The sequence below is a fragment of the Heloderma suspectum genome, chromosome 3 (assembly GCF_057233095.1).
Source record: "Heloderma suspectum isolate Gila_16-S chromosome 3, 16-S_ref, whole genome shotgun sequence".
NCBI classification, from domain to species: domain Eukaryota; kingdom Metazoa; phylum Chordata; class Lepidosauria; order Squamata; family Helodermatidae; genus Heloderma; species Heloderma suspectum.
In genome coordinates this window covers 330006414-330028686 of record NC_139460.1, presented here as the reverse complement: position 1 = coordinate 330028686, position 22273 = coordinate 330006414, and the positions used below count along the sequence as shown (strand labels likewise).

The 22273-nt window shown below is 53.6% G+C and overlaps 1 protein-coding gene across 3 annotated transcripts; it reads left to right on the top strand.

The window, feature by feature from the left end:
- LSG1 (large 60S subunit nuclear export GTPase 1) lies at window positions 1-20717 on the top strand. 3 transcript variants are annotated; one of them, XM_084847878.1, is made up of 14 exons: window positions 1-553; window positions 1388-1543; window positions 1631-1751; window positions 5015-5101; window positions 5581-5667; window positions 6050-6110; window positions 7389-7565; window positions 8175-8585; window positions 9623-9724; window positions 10172-10315; window positions 15708-15831; window positions 16171-16250; window positions 16943-17116; window positions 19929-20717. In XM_084847878.1, the coding sequence occupies exons 1-14, from the start codon at window positions 16-18 to the stop codon at window positions 20112-20114; spliced, it is 2448 nt and encodes an 815-aa protein (XP_084704004.1). In that variant the 5' UTR covers window positions 1-15; the 3' UTR covers window positions 20115-20717. The 3 variants fall into 3 exon arrangements, with proteins under 3 accessions (XP_084704004.1, XP_084704005.1, XP_084704006.1); XM_084847880.1 differs by having other exon boundaries at window positions 443-553; window positions 1417-1543; XM_084847879.1 differs by lacking the exon at window positions 8175-8585.
- Window positions 20718-22273: the final 1556 nt, after the last annotated feature.

Genomic DNA, 22273 nt, shown 5'->3' with positions numbered 1-22273 from the left:
TTCCCCCTCGCTTAGATGCTTCCAACGGCGCCTCGGGGCGCCGCCTTCGAGCAGCTCAGGGGGGCCCGCTCGGCACGCCGCGGCCAGCCTCAGCCTCGGGGGTCGCAGCCGGAGGGCCCCCGGGTGGGCTCGCTGCCGATCCAAGCGGCCGGCTCGGGCCGTGAAGCTGCCCTCGCCTGGGCCCCGTCGCCAGCGGCCAGATGCCCCGAGACGCCGACACGGAAGCGGCCGCCTCCCCCCGCCGGCGCTCGGCCCTGCGCGGCCCGCTCCCTCGGTCCCGGGAGGGCCTCTCGCCCGGCGCCGCCGCCCCGCCGGCCGGGCCCGGCAGGGCAGGCAGGGTGGCGGCCCCTGGCGGGCGGGGTCGCCGACGCGCGGCGCCGCGAGCCTCGATTCGCTGCGCGCCGCCGCGTGACCGGACGTGTCCTGCGAGCCGCGGCCCCTTCCGGCCGGCGGCGGCGGCGCCATGGGCAAGAAGAACGCGGCGGGGCTGGGCCGCGCCCTGCTGCGGCCGCGCGGCCGGGGCCGCGGGGCGCGCCGCGCCGGAGCCGGGCGGGTAAGCCAGCCGGCCGGCGGGCGGGCGGGCGAGCCCCGGCCCTCCGCCGGGCTGCCGTGTCGGCGCGGAGGCCGCGCGCGGCGCCCGGCGCAGCAGCAGCAGCAGCGGAGCGGAGGCTCCCCCGACGCGCCGCGGGGCCGAGGAGGCCCGGCGCGCCTCCGCCGCGCGCCCGCCCCGAGGAAGCGCGCCGCCCCGCGCCCTCGCGCCGCCGCCTCTCCGCGCCCGCCGCGCAGCCCGGGGGGCCAGCGGGCGTCCGCGCGGGAGGACGCGGGCCTCGGGCGCGCGCCTGCGCCGCCGCCCCGAGCGTGGCCGCCGCGGGAGGGGCCCGAGGGGCCTCTCCGCCCGCCCCGGCCAGGCCCGGAGAGCCTCGGAGTCGTCTGGCCGCGCGCCATCGGCGCTGGGCGAGGCGGGCTCCGGAGCTGGCCCCGAAGCCCGGTCGCGTATTAAAGCGGCGAGCCGGGGCGCGATGGGCGGCTGCCGTCTGTTCCGCGGCGGATTCCCCGCGGCCGCCTGATGGCGGAGCGTCACGGGCGCGCTCTTGCCCCTCTGGAGAAGCAGCGGCGCTGGGCTTCTGCCAGCGCTGCAGCTGTCAAGGCCCGGGAAGCGTTGCCCGGAAGGGGCGGTAACCGGCCCTGAAGCAGCAGCGTGGAAGCGTGGCCCGCTGTGCTCTCCTGTGCTCGGGACTGGCCCTGCGCCTGTAGGATGCGTCAGTCATGGGCCATGCGCCGGGTGGGGGCGTTGGCATGGAGTGGCCATCCTTTTCTGCGCACGGGGTAAAAATAAAAGTAGCGGCTCTTGAGCTGAGTGGGTCTGTTGGTTGGTTTTGTTGAGCAGATGTGCACTCCCAGGCCCTTTCTTCACAGCTCCACACAAGTGAACTAAACGATGGGTATGACTGGGGGCACCTCAATCTTCAGTCAGTCACTGAACCGAACTCGCTAGAGGAGTTCCTGGCCACAGCAGAACTAGCAGGAACTGAATTTGTGGCAGGTAAGTTATTTGCAAGGATGTTCTTGAACAGCTGCATTCCTAATCCTTACTCTTGTGGTCCTACTGATGATTTCTGTTGTTCTGCAGAGAAGCTGAATATCAAAATCGTCCCTGCTGAGGCTTGGACTGATCTGCTGACAGCAGAAGAAACTAAAATGATCCAAAAGCTGCATGAACAGAACAAGCAGTTCTTGTGCATCCCAAGAAGGTGAGTGTATTGTGGCTCCGGGTCCTGTTGATGTTTCACATTCTCTGCTTACATCCCCTGTATTCTGTGCCTGGCTTTTTTACATCTTTAAGATCAATGCACTGACCGACTTTAGGATGTTGCTAGTTCAGTACTGGCATGGCATGTCCTTGGTCACACATGCAGCCCAGTATGCAAGAGTGCATGTGTAAGCAACCATCCAGCATGTGGAGTATTGAGCCTAGGGGATGAACTGGATACGTATACCAGGGGAGATCTGTTAAACACAGATGAAGACTTGAATAAAAAAATATAAGCTTTATTACAAAGTATACGAGTTTACTAAAATACATTGCTCTGTCAGCAAGCGGAGAAGTTTGTTAGATTAATCTTGAATTGGCATCTATCACAAATAGGAGGTAGATGGAGAAAGAGAGAGACAGAGGTGAAGGTTGCCACCTAAGGGAATGAAGGGGGCACTAGGAATTTGGCAGGTGTTGGAAGCCTCGATACAGTGGGACAGACTTGAGATATAGTGACACAGAGTTGGCCAGTGAGAGGGGAAGAGTGGAGAGATGATAGAGGAAAATTGGAAAACGGGAGAGATGAGAGCACGGACATTTGCCTATTCCATAGGGAGAGAGCGGCAGATATTAGTCCGGGATGTTATAGGTCTCTGTTCTGGGTTGAGGGGTCGACGTTCTGTGATGGGGGCTGGGGGCTTACGTGGCTGTTGCACATCCCTGTAACCTTTGCACATTCTAAGGCTTTTTGTTGGAAAACTTGTAGGGGAAGCATGAGCCTGTGTATTTCCTTGGAACCCTGACTAAAAGAACAAACACAAAAGTGGAGAAGGAAACTAAGGGTAGGAGGAAAGCGGGATCAGAACTAACTGCAGGTAGAAGGCTGAGCAAAGTGAAGCCTAACGAAATCCCAGCTCTTCCTGATGAGAGAACCTGTTTTAGTTGAGGGAGGGTTATTACCAGCACAAAGGTGATGAAAGGGAATCTAGGATATTGAGCTCTCTAGCCATTGGTGCAAGAGTTCTTGGTTGTAATCGGTGCCATGTATAGCCGTTGGGTAGAGATTCCTATCCTTATTGGCTGTTAATGACTGCTAATGGAATCTGACCAATTTACCTAGTTAGAGCAGCATTATGCTAATCCTAAAAGAATTACATTGGATCCCTATTCACTTCTGTACCCAGTTCAAGGTGCTGGCCCTTCCGTAAGTCAAGGTGAGACTCTTGGCTCAGGCAACAAATTGGCAGGAGCAGCAGATCACTGCCCACCCACACACTTACTGGTCCCCAGGACCAGCTGCCACTGGTGCCCCCCTCCTCCCATGGTTGCCTGGCTGCTGTTGGTCTCCTTGTTCCCCTTGCCATGGCTGGTTTACTTCCCATGCTGCCTGGCCACCCCTGGGTCCTGCCAAGAGAAGGCTGAGGCCTTGGCTGTGTGTGTTTGGCTGCCTGTGACGTGGCTGCCACGGGCTGCTGCCTAGGAGCAGCACCACTGATTTAAAGGGGTGGCAAGCATTGTTTACTGGTTTTACTTTAAGATGTATTTGGTCCTTTGCCCAAGTGGCTGGCACGACTCTGGAAGTCCCTCCAAGGGGCTGATTGCTCACCCCAAGGCCTTGCTCTGAGGAAGGCATGATGGGATGAGGTGGCTGGGGAGAGGGGGTTAGGCAGGTTCACAGAGAATGAGGCTGCCAGTGGCTACTAGTCATGATGGCTATATGCCACTGTTGCAGAACCCAGAGTCAGAGAGACCACGGAGTGAAGGAAAAAGAGATTCTTTATTTAACGCGCGGGCTTAAGGCTGGAATCATTTCCAAAGAGCCAGAAGCCCCAAAATACATCAGCACATTAGTTTTATAGACATTGTGACACATATGAAACGGCTCCTCCTCCCCCTCCCGCGTGGGGTTGCAGTCCTCAACATTTCTTCTCCTAGCACCATTGTTTATAATACAAGAACTGGGTTATAGGGTAGCCATGATAAGGAGAGAACAGCAGAGAACAAGATATACGACTGTATGACCTTTGACAAGATAAGGAATTCCTGTGTCTCGTCAGCTTACAACAATATATTCAAGGGAGAAAGAGCTCAGCAAGAACATGAAGCATGAGACTGCATGAGGCTACTTAGTCTGACCCCTGATATGGCTGCTACACCACCGCCACGTTTCGAGGCAGGGTGCCTGTGAACACAAGTTGCTGGGGGAAAATGGGGAGAGGGCAACGGTGTTCTGTCCTGCTTGTGGGCTTCCGTTTGGGGCATCTGGTTGGCCACTGTGTGAACAGAATGCTAGGCTAGAGAGGCCTTGTGTCTGATTCAGCCTCTGGGCTTTCTGTTCTTAGTAGCATGTAAGGTGTTTGTTGGAACAGCCATGTAAAAGCCAGAGTGTGGGGGCCCCAGGACCAGGGAGCATGCAACGTTGATTACACCAGCAATTCTGTATGCATCTCTGACTTCAAAACAGGCTTTTGCAACCAAAAGGTTATGTCAGGGGTAGGCAACCTGATGCCCTCCAGATGTTTTGGACTACAACTCCCATCAGCCCCCAGTCAGGATGGCCAGTAGTCAGGGATTATAGGAGCTTTAGTCCAAAACAACTGGAGGCCACCAGGTTGCCTGCCCCTGCTGTATGTTTCAATTCTGCTGTATCAGAAATTATTCTCCTGCAATTGGAGCCGTAACTCTCAGTTGCTGCATCTATTACAGGAGGAGGATAGCTTTGTTAAGGTTCCTGCATTCTGTAGTGCAGTGAGAGCTGAGCCAGGTCCCGGGGGGACACCTTTGGTTCTGCTTGTTGGGCCTTTTCTTTTTCTACACCCACCAAGGAAGGAGATTCCACAACTGACACCAGTGCTGGACTGTTCTTGTTAGCTGGGACTTTCTCTCTTGTTCTGCTTTTGTGCGGTGCCGACCTTTCCTTCCTTCCCCCACCCTCAGTGGATGACTGACTGATCAGGGTCCTCTCCTGAGCTTTGGACATCCTTGAAATATTTGGAAACTGTTCCTGTGTGCTTCCCCCTCCCTTTTGACCTCTGTGCCCAGTTCTTTCAAGCTCTCCTCATGCTAGTTCTTCGTCTAGGTCCTTTACCGTTTTCAAGACAACCCAGTTTGTCAGCATCTCCCTGGATTGCTGACTGGTCGTTTGCTGTGTTGGAGCAAAGCTGCCTCTCGACTTCACGTTGGATGTGCCTGTTGCAGCTTCAAGATCCATGTGCCTTTTCTGATCGGCTTTATGTCTCATGTTGTGATGGGTTTCTCCAGGCCACACTGGGACAAGCAAACCAGCCCTGAAACGCTGCATCAGGCAGAAAGAGAAAGCTTCTTGGAGTGGCGGCGGCAGCTCGCTCGGTGAGTGCTCCCTCCCTGTTGGCCTCTGGTATCCTGCCAGGGCCTGCAACTGGACTTCTGTCCTGGTCAACTCAGAATGCAAACGCTCTGGGTTCTGCAGGGTGGAGCCATGTGGCAGAGTACGCAGGGAACAAGGCTTGAGCTCACATATGTTTTCATGTGAGCTTATGTACCATTAATTGACCACCGTTTGTATTCCTCTATGGAGGAGAAAAACCATATGATGTGAGAGCTGGGCTGCTAGTGACAGCCCTGAAGGGTGCAGGGGTGTGTGTCTGGCACTGCTGGGTTAAGAGCTATTCTGACCCACAGTGAGTTAATGCTGTTTGCGCTCTTTGTAATGTACGCCCCCCTCCCCGGAGGAGTTAATACCTCTAGGATTGTTAGAAACCCGTTGTACGGATAAGAAGTCTTGAATTTGTGGTATAATCACAGCTTCTTAAACATGCAGTGTTGTTTTTCCTCCCTGAACCTTCAAGACTGGAGGAAGAACAGAAACTCCTTTTGACCCCGTTTGAACGAAATTTGGATTTTTGGCGTCAGCTGTGGCGAGTCCTCGAAAGAAGGTAAACCGACAGGCTGCTCTCTGCACACAGCTGTTGCCCCCTGTGAGGCTGCTGGTGCTGCAGTAATTGCAGTCGCAAGTCACTGCCCTGCGGTGAGGAGCTTACGTCCGTTCCCAGAGGCTATGATGTGGAGGCCGTGAGGAGGCCCCGACTTGCAGGGGCATCTGCTGGCAGAGAGAGCGGTGGGAAGGGGCTGGTGGGAAGGGCGTCCTGATCTGTGGAGCCATGGGGCAGCTAGGACCTGCCCCCAGGCCTGGCAGTGCCTTGTGCCACCGTGTGCCGCTCAGCTGACACATGCCAACGGCCCTTCTCTTCACGGGAGGTGGGTGATTAGCACAGGTGAGCGAGCCAGCGAGTGAAAACCGCACCTTTCCTTTCGTAGTGACGTCGTGGTTCAGATAGTGGATGCCAGGAATCCCCTCCTGTTCAGATGTCAGGATTTGGTAAGTGAGATGCCCTGAGTTGGCTGTCTGTGCCAGCTGCTCCACCCGTCCTGTGCAAAAGACGATGCTGGTTGTGGGGCCCGCTACAAAGGGTCCGTGTTCTGTCCCAAGCAAACTCAGATGCTGCCTAAAATACCACCGCCTCTGACTTCCTGCTAAAAAGTATGATGATGTTATAATGGGCAGGTGTTAATTTTTTTAGTAATCACAGTTGTTACATTATTCTTGCTCTTTAAAAGGAATCTGAATCAAGAGACTGCCATTCACTCACATTCTTGAATGAAAGTGGAGCACATAGCTATAAAAAATTCAGAAATGGCTGTGGGAATGCAGCAATTCCTTAGGGGTGCTATGGCAGGGATGCTTCTGCATTTAGGCAGGGAGAAGGTTCTGAAACTCCACCCAGATTCTGCTCTCTGGATCAATTACGCAAGTCATGCTCGTTCTGTAAATATGTAGCACTCTTTATTTCGACCCAGCTGTATAAGCTTTTCTCAGATTTGCTTTTTTCTCTAAAAGGTTTTTCAAAAGGCAGTGGAGAGGCGAAAGGGGGTGTGGTTTGGACAAGCGCTAGAGAATGGCAGGTGGTCATAACTTGAGAGCTGCAGTTCATCAAGGAGTCTTTGAGTGACACGGCCGCCTTGCCTCCAAGCCCATCCGGGATACCGAGGACTCCCGGCCTTTTCAGACACAAAGGCTGTAGTCCCCTGGATTCTGTGCCAGTCCTCAGGCTCAGCTCAGTGCACCGAGGGCTGCTGACAGGAGGCCTTTGGCTCTGTTGATGTCTTATTCAGAGGTGGCAAACACAGTTTCCAGACTGAGCAGCCAAGCCAGGATCTTGCAGAAGTTCCTTCCGTGAGGCGCTGGTCCGCGTCTGCCAGGGCCTGGGCTCTGCTGAGACAAGACCTGCAATTGTAGGCGGGGGGGGAGCACAGCCTGCCTGGGTGTGTGAGAGTGTGCTGTTCTGTAATGAGGAGCCTGGAGGTCGTCCAGGTGGCTCAGCTGGGTCAGACCCCACGGGGGAGGGGGCCTTCTGGCCCAAACTGGCTGCAGCCCCCCCAGTGGCAGGCCGCAGGAGCTGGCTGGGGCATGGGGGCATTGTCTTTCTGAGGGACGGAGTGTGCTGGAGCGCTCTGGGGTGCTTCTCCTTTTTCATGGGGGAAAGGCCCCATTTCAGATGATGGATTAGTAGAGGATTCTCAGGGACGACCTCCTGCATGTGTTTTCTGTGTGAACTGGATGGTTTTACTTCTGTTTTGTTTTGTTTGCATCTTGCAGGAATGTTATGCAAAAGAAATCAGCCCTGAGAAGGAGAACCTCATTCTGCTCAACAAGGCTGACCTGCTGAGTGAGGAACAGCGCTCTGCCTGGGCACGGTTCTTTGAGGAGGAAGGTGTTCAAGCGGTGTTCTGGTCAGCTCTGGCGGAGGGGCGGCGGCTGGCGGCTAGCTCTGAGGTAGCTCTGAGAACCGGCTGAGTCGGGCCAGGCAGGAGCGGTGGCGGTGGGCGCTTCCTTATGGCTACTGCCCCGCGCCTTCCATGAGCAGTGATTGGACTTCAGAGTGGTTATTTTTCCGCAGCACCCTCCTGCCAGGACAGTTTCCACACAAAAAATTCTAGGATCAAAATCCTTTCTGTTTAAGAGATGGGTTAAGGCTCTTACAAGGGTATATATGCACCAAAAGACCATAGAATTTGTTGTAAGATAATCTCCGTGCCCTCTAAGCAGTAAATGTGTTCTGCGGTCTGCCCTGTTGGGCTGACTTGGAATGTAGCCTTTCTGTGCCCCTGGTCTTTCCTTTGGTCCCCAACCTGCAAAGGGGGGTGGCCTGGCTAACAGACCAAACGAAACCTGGGGCCAGTGCCGTACATTCTGATTTTTTAATTCAGACAACTAACCTCTTGCAAAGTTGCAAGAGCTGCAGTCTTATGCATGCTTGATGAAAATGTGGCCCGTCAGGGTTGTTGGAAGCCTCGTGGCAGTTGTGTGTCTCTCAGCTCCCTTCCTCAGCTTCTGCGGATGGAGAGGGCATCTTGTGCTGCATGTTCTGCTTCCTTTGCTCAGGAGACAGAAACAGCAGAGCTGCCGGGCTTGGATGAGGAGCGTTCCCGCCAGGCCTCTGGCAGCCGCAGCCTAGAAAGTGGGCTGGGCTCTCACTCAGGACCTCCTGGGAGCAAAGAGCAGGAGAACAGCCAAGAGGAAGACAGTGATGTGTATGAGGACTGTGAGGAGGAAGAGGAGGAGGAGGCCTGGCTGACCTGCTCTGAAGATGAGGAGAGTGGAGCCCAACTTACGGTTGGTCCCTTGGGGGAGAACAGGACTGATGCCGCTGAGATCCAGAGGCCAGGGCCCCACCGGAACCGGCCCGTCAGAAACAGCAGCCACTTAGTACAAAGAGAGGAACTCCTGGAGATATTTAAAATGGTTCACGCTGGGAAGCAGAAGATCAGAGAGGGCGAGGTCACTGTTGGACTGGTGAGTTGGTGGCCCTGCCTCGGTTGGAACAGGCCAAGCACTACCCCGCAGGGCTGCCTCTCCTTGGGACCGTTAGGCAGGGCACTCAGCAGAGCGCTGATCAGCCACTGGGCAGGGCTGCCAGCACTTCCAGCAGGGAGTCGCACAGATGAGGGCCCAAGAAGCAAGCTGGAGTGCCTGCCTGCATCACAGGTTGGCACGGCCAAAGACCAAGTTCTCCTAGCTGGTCTCAGGGAGAGGTTTGGGCTGTGTAGCCAGCGCTCAGGTTTGGGGTTGGTTTTGAATGCCAGGGCTCAGCCATTGAGTAGAGCAGGGCACCTCTGAGCATAGGCAGAGGATTCATTCCTCAGTACTGAATTGTTGTGGCCAGGTGCCACTGGGCTTTAGGGAGGGGCGCTTCTGGGCCAAGAGGTGGGGAGATGGCTGTGTCCCAGGCAGGCTTTGGAAATCATGCAGCGAAGGTGGTAATTCCTTGGGGTGGGGGGTTGGCCCTGCACGCCCTTGCAGCATCTCATGAGCATCGCCTGGGAGCCCCCGTATGACGGCTCTTTCACGGTGCTCCTCTCTTCCGCACACGACTCGTGCCTTGTGTATGCTTAAGAACCCTGCATCCAACTTCTCTCTCTCTCCGCGCATGTAGGGCAGCTTCAGTTCTTTGTCAGCTTGCTCTTCCCTCTAGCCTTCTCAGAGACTTCCAGTCTTCCCTTAAAATGCTCTCACCTTCCTCCTTGCAACCCTAACCTTTTCCCCCCAGGATGTGACTTTGGGCTTGGATTAATCCAGCACAGCTCCCACTTGGAAGCTGGGACAGCCCTGACGTTTCCCCCCCAGATGGAGACCACAAGCTTTAGCTAGCCTCGCCCCATCCTAGTGGCCCTTTCTGGTGCAGCAGATGCCACAGTGGCTGCGCCAGGCCTTCCCAGCTGCCAGCGGCTTCCTTCCTAGATCCCTGCACTGAGCAGGGGGTCGGACTCGATGGCCTCGTAGGCCCCTCCCAACCCTGCTGTTCCATGATTCTATGATTCCTTCCTTCCTAGGTGGGTTACCCCAATGTTGGCAAGAGCTCGACTATCAACGCCGTCCTTGGAAAGAAAAAGGTGTCTGTATCTGCTACGCCAGGTCACACAAAGCATTTCCAGGTACTGCCAGAAGCAGTTAGAATGTTGCTAGACTGACAGGCAAGGGCATGCCAGTTTCTACACAGGTTGCCCACCGCCCTTCCAGAGAAGGGCTGGAGTGCTGTTTTGCCTTGCTCTTCATTGAGTGCCTGGGAGGCTAAAAGGGAGGCACCGTCTTGTTTTAGCTTAAGAAAGAAAAAACAGTTGAACAGGGGAACGTGAAGGAGAGCTATGGCAGAAACATGTAAAGATTGGAGCAGTGTGGAGAACTTGAATGCAGGAAGTGTTTGTTCTCCTCAGCCAGCTGTGGGCTCGTGGCTCTGCCTGGAGCTGGACCCCTCTGGGCTGCCTGCCTTGGTCAGCCGGCCCCCCTCTCCTCCTCACCCTGCCTGCAGAGGCAGCTCGGGCAGAGGGCGGAGCGTGCCCAGGGGGAGTCCTGGCTGAGCCCTGTTTGTTTCTGCCATGCAGACGCTGTATGTGGAGCCGGCCCTCTGCCTCTGCGACTGCCCCGGCCTGGTGATGCCCTCCTTTGTCTCCACGAAGGCTGAAATGATTTGCAGTGGGATCTTGCCCATAGACCAGATGAGGGACCACATTCCCCCCATCTCTCTGATATCCTTTTCCTGGATGCATCTCTGCGCCGATGGGGTGAGGGGTGAGCGAGAACAGGCGCTGCGTTTGGGCCTGTGCTCTGTCCAGTGGGCAACTCAGGGCCAGCCCGTGTGCTGCCAGGAGCAGGCTGGAGACCACGTGGTTGTGTCCTGTGGATCTGTGGTCCAAGGAGGACATGAGCAGGACAGGGGGGAGGGAAGAGGGTTTGTACGGGGGGGGAGGGGGTGCAAATGCGGGGAGGCTTTGCCTGAGAAGGATTTGGCAAAGGCTGCAGCTTGGCCAAGGGGCGGGGGGGGTGCGCTTCATGTACGGAAGGGCAGCATAGAGAGCCAGGGAGAGAGATGAGACGGGAGGGATGCTCGTGCAGAGCTGTGGAGAGCCAAACGGGGGGAGAGGTTTGGAGAGCCTTGAAGTTGGAAGCCAGCCTGGTGTGAGGGAGGGAGTCGAGCAGGACAGGTGCTCCAGGAGGGGGAGCATCCCTTAATTTCAGGCGTTGATCAGCCACATGGCACCATCAGGGGGGATTCATTGCTGGCCAAAGGGCGTGAGGAACGCCGAGCACGGATGTAGTTGTGGCAGTCCCAGCAGAGGCGGGGTGGAGCTTGGCGGTGGAGACCCTGCTGGTGCGCAGAAGGTCCCTGGCACAGTCCCTGGCAGCGTCTGGGCTGGGAAAGGTGCCTGGAGAGCCACTGCTGCTGGCCGTGCCAACCGCACTGGGCTAGATGGCCTGTGGTCTGACTCGCTGTAAGGCCGCTTCCTGTGCTTCCCAGTGGGGGACAAGGGTTGAGGATTTGGGGTGGCTGATGCTGAAAGTTACGGATGGATCTTGGAGGTGCTGAGAAAAGGAGAATGGCGGGAGTTGGCTGAAGGAGGGGGTGGGGGAAGAACCCAGAAATCGTACTTCTGGGAGGCAGGAAGATCAGAGTGCCTGAAGGTTCGGATGGAAAAGGCAGTTTTCATTTTATGTATTTTGGGGAGGCATTTACGTGCTGCCTTTCAGCTTACAAAACTTCCAGGGCAGCTGAAAACAACAAGTAAAACAATAATACATAAACTGAACTCGGCAGAACAATAGAAGCAGGTCAGAGCAGCAGAGCCAGTAACATCCATTGCAGCAACAGGTGAAAAAAGCTAGGTCACGTGCTGGAATTCCTGAGCAAACGAAAAGGTCTTCTGGTGGCCCAGTTTGTGCAGCTGATCTGTCTTTGGCAAGGGGCTGTAGCATTGGCACCATGACTAGGAGCGGTGAGCTGGGAGGCGCCTTTGCCAGGAGTTTGCTGGCTTCTTCCTTACCTCTGGAATCTGCCCTTTTGGCCTGCCAGAGGCCCTCCATGTGACTGTTCTCTCAGCCTCACCCCCCGCTCCTGATTGGCCATGTGGAGAGAGCCGTACTGGGGAGCCGTAAGGGTCGCAGAGAGCGGAGCGTTTGCAGTGCTTTCAACCCATCCTAGCTTCAACGGTTTCTGCCATGCAGCCTTGCCAAAGTGGCTGCTGACAGCCGTTCAGAGGGAGCAGGGCAAGATGCAGTGGGCCCGTGACCTGCATATGCGGAGTCTTTGATTTGTTGGCATTTTAGAACAATGCCCCTGCAAATGTAGAGTGCTGGCAGGGGGGAGTCAAGGGCAGGGGTCCCCACCACTGCACCTGCAAAACACGTTTTCCATTTTTTTTAATACATGTGCATGGATTTGTATATATCGTAGCACTGAATACATACAAAATGCATGCAACTTTCTAGCAATAATAGATAGGCTTCAACAAAAGTGGAGCAAATATTCAAATAAGTATCCTTTCGAAGGTGGCATATATATATATATATACACCACCTGTTCACTCCGGGAGAGTGCGCAGGACAGGAAGGCCTGGAGTGCTATGGTCCATGGGGTCACGAAGAGTCGGACACGACTGAACAACTGAACAACAAAGGTTGTCAGTGAATCAGTGCAAATTAAAGACTGTTCCAGTACAAAATTTATCTGTGTACCACCTCCTCCCGAAAAGAAGCAATTACTAGACGTTGCCAAAACATATGTTTAAAAGAAGCATTAGCTGCATTACACCACCAACAATTAGCCAAATTAGACAATCCCTTATTAAAGAGATGCTGTGGTGTCCAGTAGACATGAAACAAAAGGTTTTGCTGCATAAGACACAGGCTAAGATCCATAGACATGACAGGTGGATGGCAAAGCGGCGATGCACTGATTAGGTGTTTTGTGGTGGTACCCACAGCAGTTTCTCAAATTCCAAAATGTGCCCATGGGTCCAAAAATGTCTAGGAGCAGTTGAGGACTGACATAAGCGCTCACCCTGCTGCTCAACAGACTCCCTAGGTGAGCTGATGGAGGTGGTCTTGGGTGTGCTGCTGAGATCCCACAAACTGTTGGTTCTGGGGGATGTCAATTTTCACACTGAGAACACCTTGTCTGGGGCAGCTCAGGATTTCGTGGTCTCCATGGCAGCCATGGGACTGTCCCAACATGTCATCGGCCCAACGCATGTAGTGGCACATAACTCTAGATCTGGTTTTCTCCACTGGACATGGAGATGGTGATCTGAAGGTGGGGGACTTCGCATCAGTCTCTTTGTCATGGTCAGATCTCTGCCTGCTGAGGGTTAGACTTACAGCAGCTTTTCCCCTCTGCAAGGGTGGGGGACCTATTAAGATGGTCTGCCCCAGAGGCTAATGGATCCAGATGGTTTCTAGAGGGCTCTGGGCAGGTTTCAAGCCGATATGGCTGGCGCTCCTGTCGAAGCCCTGGTTGAGCTGTGGAATGCAGAAATGACCCGGGCGGATGACGCGATCGCTCCCGATTGCCCTCTCTGGAGTAGAGCTTGTACGAGCGATGAAACAAAATAGGAGACGGCTTGAGGGCAGGTGGAGAAAAAAATCCTAGTGGAGGCAGTTGAATCCTGGTGTGTGCCTATAGCCAGGCATATTCAGAGGCAGTGAGAGCGGCAAGGAAAAAAAAATTTCACTGCCTCTAATCAATTGTTGATGTACCGCCTAGCGGAGCTTTTTAGGGTTGTCCAGGGCCTTTTGCATTTTGGCCCCAAGGACACTATGGAACCATCTGAGACCCACTGTAATGCACTGGCTAGGCACTTCTGGAATAAAATCTCTTGCATCCCTGGGGAGTTAGACTTCAGTATTACTGCAGGTGAATATGGTGAGGTATCCAGAACACAGTCTTGAGCAGCTTTCTTGGATGAGTTTCAGTTGGTACAGCTTGTGGACATGGACAAGGTGCTTGGACAGGTTCGTGCAGCCACTTCCATATTGGATTCTTGCCCCCCTTGGCTGATAAAAACCAGCAGAGGGGTACAGCTGGCTGGGCTAGGGAGGTGATTAATGCCTCCTTGCTAGAGGGATTGCTCCCAGGCTGCCTGAAAGAGGCGGTGGTGAGGCCACTCCTGAAGAAATCCTCCCTAGACCTGGAAAACCCTAATAATTATAGGCCAGTTGAAAATGTTCCATTCCTGGGCAAGGTCCTTGAGCGAGTGGTTGCCAACCAGCTCCAGATGCTTTTAAGAACATAAGGGCCCTGCTGGATCAGACCAAGGGTCCCTCTAGTCCAGCACTCTGTTCACACAGTGGCCAGCCAGCTGTTGACCAGGAATCCGCAAGCAGAGCATGAGTGCAACAGCACCCTCCCGCCCATGGTCCCCAGCAACTGATGTACTCTTGGATGAGACCGATTATCTGGATCCATTTCAATTGGGGTTCAGGCCAGGTTTTGGCACAGAAACAGCCTTGGTCACCCTGTATGATGACCTATGTCGGGAGAACGACGGGGAGTGTGACCCTGTTGATTCTCCTTGACCTCTCGGTGGCTTTTGATACCATTGACCATGGTATCCTTCTGGGATGGCTCTCTGAGCTGGGAGTGGGAGGCACTGCATTGCAGTGTTTTCGCTCCTACTTGGAGGGTCAGCTACAGAAGGTGGTGCTTGGGGAACACTGCTCAGCCCTGTAGATTCCCCAATATGGGTTTCCACAGGGGTCAGTGTTGTCCCCCATGCTGTTCAACATCTACATGAAACCGTTGAGCGTGGTCATCCGGAGTTTTGGAGCGTGCTAGCATCAGTTTGCTGATGACACACAGCTCTATTTCCCCTTTTCATCTTCAGGTAAGGCTCTGGATGTGCTGAATCAGTGCCTAGGTGCAACAACGGACTGGATGAGAGTTAATAAGCTGAAGCACAATCCAGACAAGACTGAGATGCTGCGGGTGGGTGGTTCTGCTGACCGGATGGAGGGTGTTCAACCTGTTCTGGATGGGGTTGCACTCCCCTGGAAGGAGCAGGTCTGTAGCTTGGGAGTCCTCCTGGAGCCATCTTTGTCACTTGAGGCTCAAGTAGCCTCATTGGCACGGAGTGTCTTCTACCAACTTCAGTTGCTGGCCCAGCTACGCCCCTATCTGGACAGAGATAACCTATGCTCTGGCAACCTCCAAGTTAGATTATTGCAAACTGCTCTACGTGGGGCTGCCATTGAAGTCGATTCAGAATCTGCAACTTGTGCAAAATATGGCAGCCAGGCTGATAATGGGGACCAGAAGGTCTGAACATACAAGGCCAATTCTGGCCTGCTTGCACTGGCTGCCTATATGCTTCCGAGCCCAATACAGAGTGCTGATTTTGATCTATAAAGCCCTACACAGCTTGGGACCACAGTACCTGAAAGCACACCTCTCCCAAAATGAACAGACCAGTACACGATGCTCTGTATCTAAGGCCCTCCTCCGGGAGCCTCCTCCAAGGGAATCTTGGAAGGCGGCAATGAAGGAGAGGGCCTTGTCAGTGGTGGCCCCCCATCTGTGGAACGAGCTCCCCAATGAGGCCCGCCTGACGCCAACATTGTTATCTTTTCAGTGCCACGTTAAGACCTATCTCTTTCCCCGGGCATTTGGCAGCACATGATGAGTTTTAATCGGTCCTGGATGTGTCTTTAGTTATGACCGACAGTTCAAAGTTCTTTTAGTTATATGTTGTTTGTGCGCTTTTGTGTAAATGGCTTTTAAATGTTTTATATTGTATTTTATTGTTTTAACTTCTGTAAACCGCCCAGAGAGCTTCAGCTGTGGGCTGGTATAGAAATGTAATAAATAATAAGGCCGAGAAAGTCAAATCATGATGGTGGCTTTCCAGCCCAGAAGATGTTTTTAGGAAGCGCTGGTGCCCTGTTGCACTGTGCGTGTGTTTCCCTCTGCTTACCTGTGCTGCAATGCACGAACTAAGTTCCGACACTCATCTTCATCAACTGGATATTCTGGGGACAGGCGCAAAGAGGCTGTGGAGGGAGGAGGGTGAGTGGGTCTTGTGCTGGGGAGTCTGCCTGCAGACACACAACTGCGCCCGCCCCCCGGTTGCGTTTCCTTCACTCGCTCACGTCTGCCAGCGCATCCCACGGCCCATCTTGGAGGCAGCCTATGGAATCAACATCATCCGGCCTCGAGAGGACGAGGCGCTTGATTGGCAGCCGACAGCAGAGGAGCTGTTAACCGCTTATGGATGTGAGTGCCGGCCCCGCGGTGGCTGTGGCATGCTGGCTGTCAGCATCTCTAGCTTCCTCTTGGGCATGGCTGCATGTGCACACGCTGTCCTCACGGGTTCTGGAGCAGGGTGCAGCCAAGTGCTGCTGCCAGCCAGCCTGCCTTGCCTCCCTGTGAGAGGCCTTCATGGCCCCTGAGGTTAGGGAAGGCCTCCCTTTATCCTTTGGTGTCCTCTTAGCCCAGGTGACTCTCATCCCGGAAGAGCGCTTGCCTCGCTGAGCTGGTCTTGCTCCTTGCAGCAGCTGCGTTGTAACCTCTCCATCTCTCTCTTCCTGCCCCTCCCCTCTCCACCCTGCACAGATGCGAGAGGCTTCATGACGGGTCACGGGCAGCCGGATCAGCCCCGCTCTGCCCGCTACGTGCTGCAGGACTACGTCACTGTATGTTCTGCGGACTGTTGAGCGCAAGCCAGGCTGGGGCATGGAGCTCATGTGCCATTGTGTTAGAAGCTGGCCCAAGCACTGGAGGGGGGCATGCTGGAGATTCAGGACATGAACATATCATTGGGAGAGAGAGAACTGGGGGAAATGGCAACTTGGGAGGAGGAACATTTTAAAGGAATATCTCAATAGTAGCTTTCTGAAAAATACTTGTTTCTCATTTCCTTTCAAAATGCTTTGTCATTTTAAAACTACAGTCTGGTTTGTAGATCCTAGAAATGAGCATGGATTCAAATTCCTTTTATTTGGGGATGGGGGGGCAGAAGGTAGAACTCCAGATGTTTTGGACTTCAACTCCCATAAGCCTCTACCGTCATGGTCAGTGGTCAGGAATGCTGGGAGCTGATGCCCAAAGCGTTTGGAAATCTACTTCCTGCACTACAGTATTCAAACCTCCTCCTCTTCTTGTGTGATCACCCCCCACTTTGCAGTGGGGCCCACATAGAATATTGGTGTTTATTGGACTCTTTGCTTTACTAATAGCATTAATCTTCTTGCTCTTATTAAAAGAAAGCTTAGACCAATGGCCAGGGTTCAGTTACTGCTCCAAAGATGTGCAGAGAGCCAAGGTACACAAGCTAGTGGTGAGATTAATCCCTTTGGACTCTCCTCACCCCACCCCCTGCCTCTAGGGCAAACTGCTTTATTGCCACTCGCCTCCGGGACTCGACCCCCGAGACTTCCAGCTCTGGCAGGAAAGGCACATGCCAAGCAAGACCGCACCGTGCGATGCCGAAACGCAGCCTGGAAGGAACCTGAAGACAAAGCAGATTGAAAACACAGTGGATGCCGCCTTTTTCCATCAGGTAAGTGGTGGTTTGTGCATGCTCAGGAGATACATGCTGGACTCCACTCTGCTCCTCCTGTGAAGAGCAGCTCCTACTGTTAGGCACACCTCACTGCAATTGTATGGAGGTTTAGCGGCATTTGTGGCAAAATGTTTTGGTCAAAGGGGAATAATGCAGCTCAGTTTGCTCAGATGGTTTCAGTGTTCCAATATTCAGCTTCCCTGCATTTCTGTGCTCCTCTCACAGAAGTTCTCTCTCTGCCCAACCCCATTCAACAAAAACATGTTTTGCAGTAGCTGGATCCACAAGGAGCAGTGTTTTTGCTTCTCCTCTGTCCTGTAGCAAAGTACAACAAATTCTTGGCATTTCTTCATAAATGCAGGCTTGATCAGGCCCCTTAAACATTCTTGCTGGACATACAGGCAGGGCCAGAAATATTGGAACAAGGATAACTGTTTTGGCAGTTGGCCTCTGTACACCACCACATTGAAGTTGAAAGGAAACACACGCAGATGGGAGCGAACTCAGGACTTTCAGCTGTAATTCAAGGGGTTTGGCAAAAGTGGGGCACTAACCATTCAGGAAGGACAGCCAGTGGCATCCCCCCCCCCCATCGTTGTGGGCTCATAAGTAAGGGAAAACCAACATCATTTCAAACTTAACGATCGCCTTTAATACCTGGATGAAAATCCTTTGCAGTCAATGACTGCCTGAAGTCTGGAGCCCATGGACATGGCCAAATGCCAGGTTTCCTCCCTCGAGATGCTTTGCCAGGCCTATACTGCAGCTGCCTTCAGCTGCTGCTTGTTTGTGGGTCTTTCTGCCTTCAGTCTTGTCTTCAGTAAGTGAGAAGCATGCTCTATGGGGTTGAGATCAGGTGACTGACTTGGCCATTGAAGAACATCCCACTTCTTTTTCTGCCTTGAGAAACTCTTGGGTAGCTTTTGCTTTATGTTTGGGGTCATTATCCATCTGCAATATGAAGCGGCGTCCTAACAGTTTGGCAGCATTCAGCTGAATCTGAGCAGAAAGTATAGCCCTATACACTTCAGAATTCATCCTGCTGCTTTTATCAGCAGTCAGGTCATCAATAAACACCAGTGACCCAGTTCCATTGGCAGCCATACGTGCCCAGGCCATAACACTGCCTCCTCCATGTTTGACAGATGATGTGGCATGCTTTGGATCATGAGCTGTTCCTTTCCTTCTCCATACTTTTCTCTTCCCATCATTCTGGTACAAGTTAATCTTGGTTTCATCAGTCCAAAGAATCTTATTCTAGAACTGGGCAGGCTTTTTTAGATGTTTGCTGGCAAAGGCTAATCTGGCCTGTCTGTTCTTGAGCATTACCAGTGGTTTGCACCTTGTTGTGAAGCCTCTGTATTTACATTCATAAAGCCGTCTCTTGAATGCAGATGTTGACAATGACATGCCTACCTCCGCAAGAGCGTTCTTGACTTGGCGAGATGTTGTGAAAGGGTTCCTCTTCACCATGGGCAGAATTCTGTGGTCTTCCCCTTTAGTTGTCTTCCGTGGTCTTCCAGGCCTTTTGCTGTTGCTGATCTTGCCAGTTAATTCCTTCTTTTCCAGGATGTTCCTAACTGTTGTGTTGGCCACTCCCAGTGTTTTTGCGATCTCTCTGATGGGTTTATTTTGTTTTCTCAGCCTAATGATGGCCTCCTTCACTCGCAGGGACACCTCTTTGGACCTTATGTTGGGGGTTCCAGTGAACAGCTACCAAGTGCAAATGTAACACTCAGAACCACCTCCAGGCCTTTTATCTGCTTGATTGGTCATGGGGCACCCAGGAAACAGGCCACACCTGGCCATGCAGCTGCTTGTCAGCCGTTCGTTCCATTACTTATGAGCCACCAACGATGGGGGGTGTGTATGCCACCGGCTGTCCTTCCTGGATGGTTAGTGCCCCACTTTTGTCAAACCCCTTGCATTACAGCTGGAAGTCCTGACTTCGCTCCCGTCTGGGTGTGTTCCCTTTCCTTTCAGCTTCAATGTGGTGGTGTGCAGAGGCCAGCTGCCCAGTTACCCGTGTTCCGACATTTCTGGCATCCGCCAAACTGGGGAAGAGCAGGAGCACCTGCCGTTCCTTTTGTGCGTGGAGGACAGAGGAAGCCCCCATCCCAAGGGCGGGCAGGCAGGGGAGGCTGCGCGTCCCCCTCCCTTGGGGGCTTCCGAGGCAAGGCAGGCCGGCTGGAGCACAAGAATTTGCAGGAATGGGACCCCCACCCCATCCCCTGCCCTCTGTGCTTGCTGTGACACTTGTTCTCAGCGTGGAAGATGAACGTGGCCCCTGTGCAAGGATGATGTGTTGGTTTGGGGCATGTGCTCTGTGCCTCTTGGAAGAGGGGCGCCCAAGCACCTGCTTTGCGTGCGCAGGGTTCCAGGTGCAACCCCCTGTCTCCAGTGGGGAGGGTCTGGGGTTGCAGGTGCAGGTGGGAAAGGCTGATCTTGGGGGTGGCCGCCAGGCAGAGTGTTGACTGCCTCTGAGCCCGGCTTCCAGGTCTTTCACAGGCAGGCCTGGCTCTTGCCTCTGTAAGACTCCCTTCGGCAGGTGACAGGGCTATGCTGCTCCTGGGGCTGGGGCAGCAGCAGATGCTTTCCCCCGGCAGCCCCATTTTCCATCACGGGAACAGAAGAGAAGACGCGCTGCCTTGCCTCACCCTGCCCGCCAGCCCCGCTTTGGATTCTAGGCCTTCTGGAGGCATCCGTTGCCCTCTGGCCCACCTGGGCTCTGCCTCACTGGACTTTGCTGCCTGTCTTTGGATTGTGTCTCGAGAGTCCTTGATTTATACAGCCTGCGCCTCTCTTTCAGGAGAACGTTCGTGCCCTGACCAGAGGCAGCCAGTCTGTGATGGGCTACAGAGCCGGCCCTGGTCCCAACACCCTCTGTCATCCAGCGTCCAACTTGAAGGACAGCCCAGGAAAGCCTTGGAAGAAGCACGGCAACAGGAACAAGAAGGAGAAAATCCGCCGCATCACCAAGCATTTGGAGGCTTAACGGGGGCTCCCTGACAGGGCTCTCTGGCCCTCTCTGGATGGGCCGGGGGGTGGCACGTGTCCCAGCAAGCGGAGAGCAGAGACAGGGGCGCTTTTGGCAGCAGCCAAGTCAAAGGGCCACGCAGACCACCCAGGCAGCCCTCTGTGCGCCAGTGCCAGAGCCCTCCAAGCCCCAGCCTTGGGGCTGCTCTTGGCTGCTCCTCGAAGAGAGCCTCAGGCGCATGGAGGCTTTCCTGGCAAGTGGTGGAGCAGGAGCTGCTCAGTGGCCACTGTGGCTTGGGATCCAAACCCAGTTCAAGAGAAGCAGCAGCCAGAGCAGGAGCTGCTTTCCACTCTGGGAATAAAATTTCTTACATTTTTAATCACTGTCTTTCTGTAAATGTGGCAGCCAAACTAAGTCCTTTCCTTGGGCAGCTTTTTCTGTTGAGCTCTGTTGCAGGGCCCTCCGTCCAACCACGGGATGTGCTGAGCTCCTAGCAATGGGCCCTGTCACCTGGATCTCCTCCCTGCATAAGGGTTTTCCCCCCCAATAACTGAGCATCCATTCTCCTGAAGTCCATGTTCATTCTGCAATGTATAAACTTTCCAAGCCTTTAAACTCCGACTAACTTTAGTTGGCATAGTCAATTTCCTTATTTTAGCCATTCACCAAAGAGGCCAAAGGACCACCGGAAGAAATGCACACACCAGGGACAGGCGGCAAAGGACTCCGCAAACAGGTGCTCTTGTGTCAGTGTCAGAAGCCTCCAAGCCAAGCGGGGAGGGCTGGAGAGCTTGGCTGTGAGAGAACATCGCCCAGGGAGCTGTGGCAGAAACCTGGCGGAACAGGGAGAACCTGTGGGATGTGGTTCTCGCTGGATACTAACTCTGTAGGAAGGATAGGAAAGAGTGTAGAGGGGCAGCATTGCTCTGTAGCTGACGGGGGCTCTGTGTCAAACTGGAAAGCTGAAAAGGGGGAGGCTCCTCCACAGAATCGTTGCGAGTACCAATAGCAGGCCCCCAGCTGTAATTTACTACTGGGGACATGCTACCCTCCCCTAGTCAAAACTGTTCAGAGTGGTTTTGAGATGGAGAATGAGATAGGGGAGGCATCCAAAGGAGAAAGGCTTGTAGTAATGGGTGACTTCCATGGCTCTCACATAAGCTGGATCTGGCCACGGCAAGGAGGTTAAATTTCTAGATGCCCTAAACAACTGTGGCCTAGAACAGAGGGGAGGCAATCCTGAACATAGTTCTAAGTGGTGCCCAGGATGTAGTGCAAGATGTGAGTGTTGTTGGATCAATTGGAAACCGTGACCACAGTGCTGTCAAATTGTATGTAAGTGGAACATTGCCCTGGAAGCCCAACATGGTAACATTTGACTTCAGAAGAGGAAACTTCTCTAAAATAAGGGGACTGGTAAAAAGGAAGTTGAGAGGGAAAGTAAAGAGGATCAAATCTCTCCAGGATGCTTTGGATTTACTCAAAACCACAATAATAAAAGCTCAGCTGGAAGGTATATCACAGATGAGGGAAGGTAGCACCCAGTCCAGGAGGTCTGGACTGCATCAAGGAAGCTATGAAAGCAAAGGCTTCCTTCAGAAAATGGGAGCCTTGTCCAAATGTAGAGAACAAAAGGAAGTTGCACAAAAGGAACGCAAGCAGGTGAAGGAGGCACAAATGGATTTTAAGGAACACATTGCTAGTAGCATTAAGACCAACATTACATGACTAGGGAGGCAGCTGGACTGTTGGCCGACAAGGGAGTTCAAGGAGTATTAATGGAAGATAAGGAGAAAGGGAGTCTGAAGAGCTAAGGCAAATGATGATGACAGAAATGAAATTTACTGAGTTGAGATGGTATCCATCTGAGAGTTCTTAAAAGTGTGCAAATCTGAAACTCTTGATCTGACAAAAATTTGCAACATATTCCTGCTATCAGCCTATGCAGAGGACTGAAAAATGACCAGTGTAATGGGGGTCCTGGAGGAGATCCCAAAAATAACAGGCCAGTTAGCTGAATGCCTGGCTAAGTTGGTATGAAGGGTTATTAAAGATGAAATCAAGCCTATAGAACAGAGGTGGGTAACTTGCGGCCCTCTACAACTCCTATCGGCCTGGCCAGCAGAGCCAGTATTTAGGCAATGTTTAACCAAAATTTAGAGGCTGTAGCTCAGTGG

Excerpts from the sequence above, each read along its gene's own strand:
- LSG1 (XM_084847878.1), top strand. The coding sequence starts at position 16 with ATGCTTCCAACGGCGCCTCGGGGCGCCGCCTTCGAGCAGCTCAGGGGG. Across the intron at positions 10,316-15,707 it reads ACATTCCCCCCATCTCTCTG|GTCTGCCAGCGCATCCCACG; the intron begins ATATCCTTTTCC and ends TCACTCGCTCAC. Across the intron at positions 15,832-16,170 it reads GCTGTTAACCGCTTATGGAT|ATGCGAGAGGCTTCATGACG; the intron begins GTGAGTGCCGGC and ends CACCCTGCACAG.